General features: G+C 36.9%; 1 protein-coding gene across 1 annotated transcript; it reads right to left on the reverse strand.

The window, feature by feature from the left end:
- Positions 1-3578: 3578 nt before the first annotated feature.
- Positions 3579-4508, reverse strand: LOC113914630 (olfactory receptor 4C46-like). The gene has a single exon (XM_027580031.2). It carries the CDS (start codon positions 4506-4508, stop codon positions 3579-3581), a length of 930 nt encoding a protein of 309 aa, XP_027435832.2.
- Positions 4509-10400: the final 5892 nt, after the last annotated feature.

Raw genomic sequence — 10400 nt, forward strand, 5'->3', positions numbered from 1 at the left:
CAGCGAGAGAGGGAACACAAGCAGGGGGATTGGGAGAGGGAGAAGTAGGCTTCCCACGGAGCAGGGAACCTGATGCGAGCCTCGATCCCAGGACTCTGGGATCATGACCTGAGCTGAAGGCAGATGTTTAACGACTGAGCCACCCAAGCTCCCCTAGAATCCTTTAGTATTATAATACTATTTCTAAGGACCCTACAGAAAGAATGAGTCATAATAGAATATTTTGAACAGCCCTATGCTAAATTTTAAAAGACTAACAATGCCAAGTGTGGGTGAGGTTGTGGGGAAATGGGATTTCTCACACATTGCTGGTGGAAATGTAACATAGCACCACCACTTTTGAAAACACTTTGGCAGTTTCTTAAAATGCTGACAAATATTTAACATATAACTCAGCAATGTCATTCTTAGGTATCAATCCAAGAAATGATAATCTATGACCACACGAGGAATTGTTCATGTATGTTCACAGCTCATCATTCACTATGGCCCTTACCTGGACACAATTCAAATGTCCATTAGCTAGTGAATAAGTATACAAAATGTGGTAGAGCCATACGGTAAAATACTATTTTTTCTAAAGAGTAACAAACTACTGATAATACAATGTGATAAACCTCTAAAACAGTTTGGTAAAGGAAGAATTAGTATTGCCTTTTAAAAGTATTCTTTTTAAAAAGTCTGTTTCTCTCCTGGTTATGTGTCTTCATAAATGAATCAAGGGAAAATCTGATGGTCCTTGAGATTCCCTAGATCTCTGACCAAAGCTCTGCAGATTCCTTCATGTCTCAGCAGTTGCTCTCAATGTGTATAAACCTTGGATCCTCAGTTCCATCCTGTACACAGGAATGACATTTCCCACAGTAAATGTCATTGTTGCTGCTCACCTCAGCTGAGTTTATCCCCCATTTTTAATCTCATTCCTTCTACTTCTTCCCTTAGTAGCTGTCCAGTCTTTTTAGAGAGGATTCTCTGTTTTCCATCTTTGTTACCTTATCATGTGGGCACACGTGTCCGTTATTTCACATCTCCTCACCCAGAAATCTGTCATTCACATTTTTCTCTGAGCTGTAAAGGGTCTACTTGTAAAATGTGAGTCCTTAGACCTGAAGAATGAAGGAAACAGCATTCTAACAGACAATTCTGATTCCATTGCTCACTCCACAGAAACAGTGGGTAATGGCCCATTGCCCTTGGAATAAAATCTAATTTTATGTAAGAACAGTGTAGAATTCAACATAAGTTGACCAAAGCACACTTTTTTGATCTTAGAATTCACAATGATGGATGGGATCAATATGTTTATGTCAGGTCAAATATGGCATAGATTTTGAACCTGTCATATTTCAATTGTGAGGTTTGGACCAATTGGTTCCAAGTCCATGAGCCTTCTTGAACTACTTAATCTGCATATTTTGGATAAGCAAATGACTCAAAGGTGGTTTTACCACAATTCACCCATTAGGATGGCCAAAATATGGGATACCATCACTAATCACTAATTAATGCTGGTGAGGATGTGGAAAACAGGAACTCTCATTTATTGCTGGTGGAAAAGCAATATAGTGTAGCTATTTGGGAAGACAGTTTGTCAGTTTCTTACAAATCTAAACATACTCTTACTGTACAATCCAGCAATCTCATTCCTTGGTATTTATCCAAGGAGTTGAAAGCTTGTGTCCACATAAAAAATGCACATAGATGTTTAAAAGCAGCTTTATTCATAATTATCCAAACAATTGGAAGCATCCATGATGTCCTTCAGTAGGTTAGGGCAGATATACTGCAACATCAGGCAGTGCAGAATTATTCAGTGCTAAGAGAAATGAGCTACAGGTCATGAAAAGATATGGAAGACCCTCTCAATGTGTTCCACATGGTTCTTGGCATTCAGCTTTAACACAATGATGAGACTCTTCTTGGTCTTCCTTGTCCACTAACTTTCTAGTTTCATATCTTACTAATTAGACTTTTAGGAGCTCAGTGTCCTGGTTATAACTCAACACACAGTAGGGGCTCAGTAATTAATTACTGAATGAATAGATGAGCCAATAGCCACAACATATTGAAATGATTAGATTTTCTTTTTCACCCACTGGCTTTTGTTATGCATCCTCTCCTAGTAATATTCTCACCCTTATACATGCCTATTCACTCTGATGATTCCCTTTCACTTTTTGTGCCCCTTTTTGATATGTTTCATGTAGGAATTCTTCTGACCCCCTGGTCTTTGTTGTGTGTCCCTCATACATGCTTTCTCAGCATGCTCTGCTGCCATTACTTTCCCATTTATAACATGGTCTTATCATATTCTGCTCCCTTTTGGGTGACTCTCAGTGGATATGAAGCTCTCTGAAGGCAAAACCCAGATTCATCTCTATTCACCATGGAAGCCCCAGCAACCATCAATGCATCTGATATATTTTTGGGGCTCTAGAAATATCTATTGTTTCATGAATGTGTGATATATTACCAAATATAAATAAATGGTATATATACTGGTATATATATATTGGTGTGTATATATATATTGGTGTGTATATATATATATATATATATATATATATATATATATATATATATATACCAATGGTAAATATATTTATCCTGAAGGTGTTTTGTGTGTACATGGAGCCACATACATTTTCATAACAGCATTTCATAATGAAATGTTCCCAAGAAGTAAACTAATTAACAGAGAAAAATGGCTGAACAGCTCACATTCATATGATGATGAAATCTTGCTGAGAGCAGGGAGAGTATCAAGGCAAGTTTTTTCTCCTCACTGAGAGTCCCAGTTTTAGTTTCTTTCTTATTACACAGTTTAAGCAGGAGTTAAAACAAATTGTGCTTTTTCAAAGAGATTTAGCTAAAATTCTCAGAGCCTAAATCAGAGAAATGGAGGAAATAAGTCCCTGGTCTCTGATACTATTGCTTTTCTCTACATTTTCTTGACTCTATCTATCTTCCTTTATAACATTATTCACTCAATCAATATTTATTATGCCCCAGACATTGGCTGCCTTGTAGAAATTATTTTTAACAAGTAGTCAAGTACTCTATGGAGTGTGACTTTATTTAATACATAGAAATTCCTCTCAAATAATAAGATGTTCATTTATTTGAGTCATCATTTTTTTTTCTAAATGTTGAGCAGCCTAAGATGGGTGACATAAGCAATACAAAATGACTCTGAATTCTACAAGGAAATTTGGAAAGTTGGAGTAATCTTTGTTACCCCTCAGAGGTTAAATGGCTTTTCGCTTTTATAATCCTATAGTCCTTTTACACCATAATTTTATAGGCAACATGTTATCATCAACCCTGATGTACAAAAATGAGCAAACTTGTTAATAAAAATATGTTGGAATTTATAGATAATGAATATGTATATAGTATGTAACATACTCTGTGGTTAAGTTTTTTCTTTCTTCCACACTTTTCTGTTCCACTCGGTGCACAATCTGTCATTCATAACAGTTTACTACTTTCTTTATATGGTAAGTATTTGCTGAGATCATCCAAAATGTCCTTTTCTCCTTTGCTTCCATTGCATCAATGTTGAGCTTCAGGCATATTTATTTCTCACCTGAAGTAACTTTTCTACTACACAATTTCCTAATGGCATCTTTCATCTGGTCATTTCTCAAGGTATAGATTAAGGGGTTTAACATGGGCGTTATCAGAGTGTAGAACACTGCAACTGCCTTATCAATAGGTAAAGTAACTGCAGGTCTCATGTACACAAATATGCAGGGAACAAACAATAGGACAACCACTGTCATGTGGGAGACACAGGTGGAAAGGGCTTTGCGCCTCCCCTTCAAGCTATGGTTCCTTAGGGAACGCAAAATGACCACATAGGAGATGATCAAGAAGAGGAAGAGTAAGACACAAATGAATCCACTGTTGGCAGCAACGAAGAGCCCTAGAGTGTGGGTATCAGTGCAGACAAGATTGAGCAAAGGGTTCAGATCACACATAAAGTGATCTATGACATTAGGGCCGCAGAAGGGTAAAGGGATGATGAAGAGGATCTGTATGATGGCATGAAGAAAGCCCCCCAACCACACCACTCCCATTAACAGGCCACACACCCATCGATTCATGATGGTCGTGTAGTGCAGTGGCTTGCAGATGGCCACATAGCGGTCATAGGCCATCACAGTGAGCAGGATGACATCAGCACCTCCAATGAAATGTTCCCCAAAGATCTGGGTTATACAAGCATTGAATGTGGTGGTCTTCTTTTCACGGAGTGAATCTATGATCAGTTTAGGGTTGTTGACAGAAGAATAGCAGGCATCAATGAAGGAGAGATTGGCAAGGAAAAAGTACATGGGGGACCCCGATAAAGGGCTGACAGTGATAGTGACCATGGTGAGCATATTTCCTACCATAGAGATGATGTAGATGACCAAAAACACAACAAATAGGATTTTCTGCATCTTTGGATTCTCTGTGAGCCCCAGTAGAACAAACTCTGTCACGTTGTTCTTATTCTCCATTATTTCATTTTATGATTAATTTCATTACCTGAAAAATATCCCTTTTGATTAATGTGACCTTGAATTTATTAAGTCTCTTCATTTAAGTAAATAATAAACACTGAAATGCGTTGTGGATTCTCATGAAGTTTTTTTAGATAGAAAATGAGTTTTGGTGATTAGTTAAATTATCTCCTTGTTGAAGTTTCTGTTGAGTATGGACATGGGGAACTTTGTAAACACAGAGGTGGGAGATCATTTGTGCACACTTCATCATCTGAGGTGGCTAAGCTTAACATGAAATAGTAGATCCAACACATGGTGGCAGCTATGTAAGAAAAAGGAGGTAGTTTATGATGTAAAGGCTATGAATGCAAGGTTAAGAAATTTTCTTTATATCCTTAGGAACGGGGGAACGATGGCAGAAATTGAGAATATAGATGGAAATGTGAAGAGGAATATCAGGAAGGGAGTATAAGCAATATAATATTAATAAAGATCTACATGTGTCTTGGATGAAGTGGGCTGAGGTTCAGTAAGGGAATGGAAGCCAGAGAAAGAAAACCCAGTTAGGAGGTTCTTTATAATACTCAACAGAGGACAAACAGGGCACTGGTGGTGGGTATGTAGAGTGTATACAAAAGTGACCATAAAATTAATCATAATGCTTATTGTCTAAATATAATAATGTTATAATTGCTATATATATATACACACACACACACACATATATATATACTTTATTTTTTAAGATTTTATTTATTTATTTGAGAGAAAGAGGGAGAGTTAGCACAAGAGAGAGAGAAAGAGAGAGCACCAGCGGGAGGAGAGGCAGAGGGAGAGGGAGAAGCAGACTGCTCACTGAGCAGGGAGGTAGACCTGGAACTTGATCCCAGGACCCTAAGATCATGACCCTGAGACACTTAACTGACTGAGCCACTCAGGTGCCCCTATATATATATTTTTTTTAATAATTGATTGCTATCTTCATGGCATAGTAGCAAGTGCTCTGTACATAGGATCCCATTGAATACTGATAACAACCTGTGTGGTTGGTATTATTCCATCTATTTTGATGAGGAAACAGTGTCAGAGAATTAGGTTGATGGTAATAACGCTAACAATATTTACTAAAATTGAATATTTAGTGGCTCTGAGTGTTTTGGCAGACATTTGCTGATATCATCCCCATCACAAACCCATAAGATAATTCTTGTGATTGCTTTTATACTTATTATATACATTATGTAATAGAAACAGAGAAGTTAAAGATCCTGCCAAGATCAAGATGCTAATTAAGGGCAGAGCCAAGATTACTTCAGATTATACTTGTTAATGGTTTTCCTCCAAGTTCTTACCCATGCCCTATATTGTTATACATAACAACATTGAACTAGTAATCTCTTCTTTTTATATGACCATAATAAATATAATTGTTTTATTACTACTTTGGGAGGCAAGTGTATATAACACTATTATATTAGTACACACACAAATACACACACACACACACCCTCAGAACTTTTTACATAGGCAAGGATTTCACTGTGAGTACAGACAGATTTAGTTCTCCTACTTTGTAATGTCATTTTAGCATAATTTCAAGATAAAACATCAATATATATAATTCAATTTCATAGTTTGTACTAATGACTAACAAATAGAAATTGGATTTTAAAAATTCCATATATAATGTCTTATAAGTATAAAATAATTAAGAATAAATGTAGCAAGATATAAGGAAAACATGTACTCTGAGAGTAAAATATTTGTTAGGAGATTATAAATACCTTAATAAATAGAAAAAAGACTATGTTCATGGACAGATGACTCAACATTATTAAGAGCTGAATTCTCCCCAAAGGAATCTCCAGATTCAAGCATTCTCAAACAAAATTACAGGCATATTTAAAACTTTTCCAAATTGATTTAAAACTCATATGGAAATACGAGGGCCCTAAAATAGGTCCCACAGCATTAAAAAAGAAAGAATTTGGAGAACTTACACTATCTGATTTCTAGCAATGTTACAAAACAGCTGTGTTCAAAATGATGTGGTATTTTCATAAAGATATCTCAGAAGATCAACAAAGCAGACTAGAGAGCCCAGTGGTAGACCTGCACATGCATGGTCAACTAATCTCAGCAAAAGTCTGCAGTCAATTCAGTGGTGAAAAAATAGTCTTTGCAATAAATGATAGTGGAAATATTAAGCATTATATCTACCTCACAAAACAAATAAAACAAAAAAGGCAAAAAACCTTTTATCTCTATATCACGCTGGTACAGATTTATTTAAAATGGATCTTAGAGCTATATGCAAAAGATAAAGTAAAAAAAAAAGAACAAAAACATCTGGTGTAAAATATAGGAGAAGATCCTCATGACCTTGGATTGCAAGAAAAATTTTCTAAACATGTGGAACGAAGGTGTCCCAAATAGGGGCACCTGGGTGGTGAAGTTAGTCCAGCCCCTGACTCCTGGTTTTGGCAGAGGTGGTGACCTCAGTGTCCTGCGATAAAGCCCCCTTGCAGGACTCAGCACTCGGTGTAGTCTGTTTGAGAATTTCTCTCCCTCTACTTCTGCCCCTCCAACATGCTCATTCTCTCTCTCTCTCTCTCTCCATCCCTCTAAAATAAATAAATATATCTATAAAAAAGTGTCCATTAAAAATGATGATTTGACTTCACCAAAATTATAACTATGCAGCACAACTAGTAGGTTGAATTAAACAGCTGAGAATGTGAATTAACTTGTATTCTTCTCTAAGAGTTGCCCAAGTGTGTGTACAGGGAGAAGATTAGAGATATGACCGGCTATTTCCTGCCGTAGATTGGTACAGGCTAGCTCTTGAGTGCAGCTTGGTCAGCACTGGGCATACTGCTGATGTAGACAAGCTCTAAATCACTGGATTATAATGTCCTTTAAGATGAAGTTCTAGAATCCTTCATTTCCTCAGGGTTATTAAATATTTAAAGCCCTGAAGGAAGCAGTACAGTAGAATAATGGATTTTCTGGCTTCAATTGCCTACTGGCTATTTAAGCTAGTTGTTCAAACTCTAGAACCTACTATGGTTTTATCTACATAGTAAAGGTAATAATACGTGTGTCAAAATATGCATTATTATGAACATTAAGTAATATGATGAACTTAATCCACCCAACAATCTCTCAGTAATTTTTTTTATTCTTTGGCTAATGAGATTGATCTGAAACAGATGAAATATAAATTTGATTTCCTGACACTTCTTGCGTGAGAAAATTTACATGCATGGATTGGCATATGGTAGAGAGAGACTGCCTGGCTTCAGTGCATGCGGATGAGACTGAGTCTAAACAACCTGTGAATAGTCAGTGAGCAGAGAAAGAACCAGATGGGAGACACATTAGAGGCTTTGCTGTACTTTGCTTCCTTCCTCTGATTTTTCCATATCATTGTGCTTTTCCTCCCTCCCAAGTTATGGGGAAGAATTTTTATGCCTTTCTTTTTTTTGTCTACCTTTTTCCATCAGCTCATCCATCAATGCTAACATCATACCAATTGTAATATCACAAGTCATTAATTTTATTTACTTACCTACCCCGCACACCGAAGATTTTGATAATTTCCAAAAAAAGGACTGAAAATGGCCATATTTCATTCTCTTTCTCGTACTTCATCTCAGCTTTTCCTGTGCTAACCTGATACAATTATAGTCTACAATCTCCCTCCTGTTCTTCAGAAAGCTGGAAGAGCACAGGGCAGTCAGACTATAGCTTTTTGGGGCCTTCAGGGAAAAAGGGTCAGTTTTTTTTCCAGATAGGGAAAAGTGGAAAGTTTATACCCAAGAGCACCAAGCACATTAATGTGACGATGGTGTTGTAACCCTTGAGCCAAGACCTGTCTAAAAATGTCTTTGGGAATATAATTATATAGAGCTTTCAAAGACATATTAATTCTTGTATTTCCACTTAATTTTTATTCTGTTCCTCTGAACCAAATTATCTTCAGGCATAAGCATAAAATAAAGGGATGATTCCTAGGACCTAAATATTCATGTTAAATTTTGCAGGAATATAAAAACCCATTTTGCTTATTTTTCTTCAGAGCTCTCATTGGGCAGCTAAATCAGCTTTCATAATTCTCACCTGCTTTCCTGAGGGATGAAGATCCACTTCTTGGATCACTGAGTCTTAGTGAATATTGGAAGTCCACTTCCCTTATAAACTGTAGAAATTTAGGGGTGTTGAAATTGTTAAAATATTTGCACAGAATTCATCTGGATGTGTTTGAATTCCGGGTTTGTAACTCTCTGCATTTGATTCCAGATTTTGGTACTAGACACAAACTGGCAGAGTTACTACCTGAGGACAGGATGCTTCCAGATGCAGCCCCAAAACTAACCAGACAGCCGCTCAGATCCTATGGTTAGTGAATTACCCTTGTCATCTTGGTTTGGGAAGGGTCCCACCACACATGTGCTAGGCTAACTGTGTTCTTTATATTACTTCTATATAATTTCATTCTAAAGCATATAACTTCTCTTGCAGCATATGACAATTTATTACTATAAAAATGTTTCAGCAAACTTTAGTTTTAATGGCACATTAGCTATAAGCAAAATTCTCCCTTTTGGGGAGCAAAACAGTAGATTTAGATGAACCATCTTCAAGTTGGCAGTGAATTTCATTGTGTCCCCACCTCTTGAATACCAGCAGTCCTCCATATTCCTATTAAGCAAAGAGGAGTTTGGGCACCTGGGTGGCTCAGTCCGTTAAGCATCTGCCTTCTGCTCAGGTCATGATCCCAGGGCACATCGGGCTCCCTGCTCTTCGGAGAGCCTGCTTCTCCTTCTCCCTCTGCCTGCTCCCCTGCTTGTGCACTCTCTCTCTTTCTCTATCTCTCTTTCAAATAAATAAATGAAATCTTTTAAAAAAAGAAACAGACCAGTTTATACTTGAATATGTATAATAACAAAGAATTTCTTATATTATAAAACATCTGCCTGACTAAAACAGAGTAGTTTCATCTGAGTCAACCATGGTAAGGTTATAGCACCCTACGTTCTGTTACACTAAGGGCAAGTTTGAATGTGTGGTAGAAACTTTTATATAAATATGACAGGTTCTATTCCTTCATAAACAGCATAATCCAAAAGGTACACATGATTTGTATTCAATAATACCAAGAAATTAAAAAAAATAATTTGTGTACCTTTTGTAGAAAAAAAACTAGACTAGTGATCAGTGTTAAGAAACAAGCTAAGATAACCAGTTGATTAAGATACTATTAGAGTTTCAGTAAGAGATTGTTGAAATTGGAGTTTATCATGATCATACTTGCCAAATCCATGTTATGAATGTTCTTTTTTATTTCCTTATTTTCCCATTGATTGTGTGTGTGGACACATGACAATCTGTGGTCCTAAACTAATCACTCAGAGATGAAAAAATGTAAAAGAAAAATGACAGTTTTGAACCACACGTCACTGTCTATTTCATATTACCTCATGTATTCCTCACTAAAATTCTGAATTTTGTAATGATAGCTTAGTTGTGAAATGAAGAAGAGGAGGCCTAAAGAGATGAAGCCATTTGCTCCAGGATCACACTGGTCAGTTGATCTGAGATGCCTCAGCGTTTCTGCCCCTTTCTGTGTTGCTACTGTTTCAACCACTTGTTCAGTGGTTGCCTGAAGTTCCTTATTTACCAATTGTGACTTCAGTTGTTCCATGAGTGGGGTCCTCGGTATTATTTTATTGTTTTATGACAGCAATTCTCCTCAACTGACTTTCCCTCTTCCCTTTTACCTCTGCTAACAGCACTGATCGTAGAGCAAATTCCCTCAGAATACAGGCTGGGGTTTTGAGCTATTAGAGATGAAATTCCAATGATGATCTAGAAAACAAGCAGGAGTCCTGATGAGGAATTTGC

Source organism: Zalophus californianus, chromosome 11, assembly GCF_009762305.2.
Source record: "Zalophus californianus isolate mZalCal1 chromosome 11, mZalCal1.pri.v2, whole genome shotgun sequence".
In the NCBI taxonomy this organism is placed as follows: Eukaryota; Metazoa; Chordata; class Mammalia; order Carnivora; family Otariidae; genus Zalophus; species Zalophus californianus.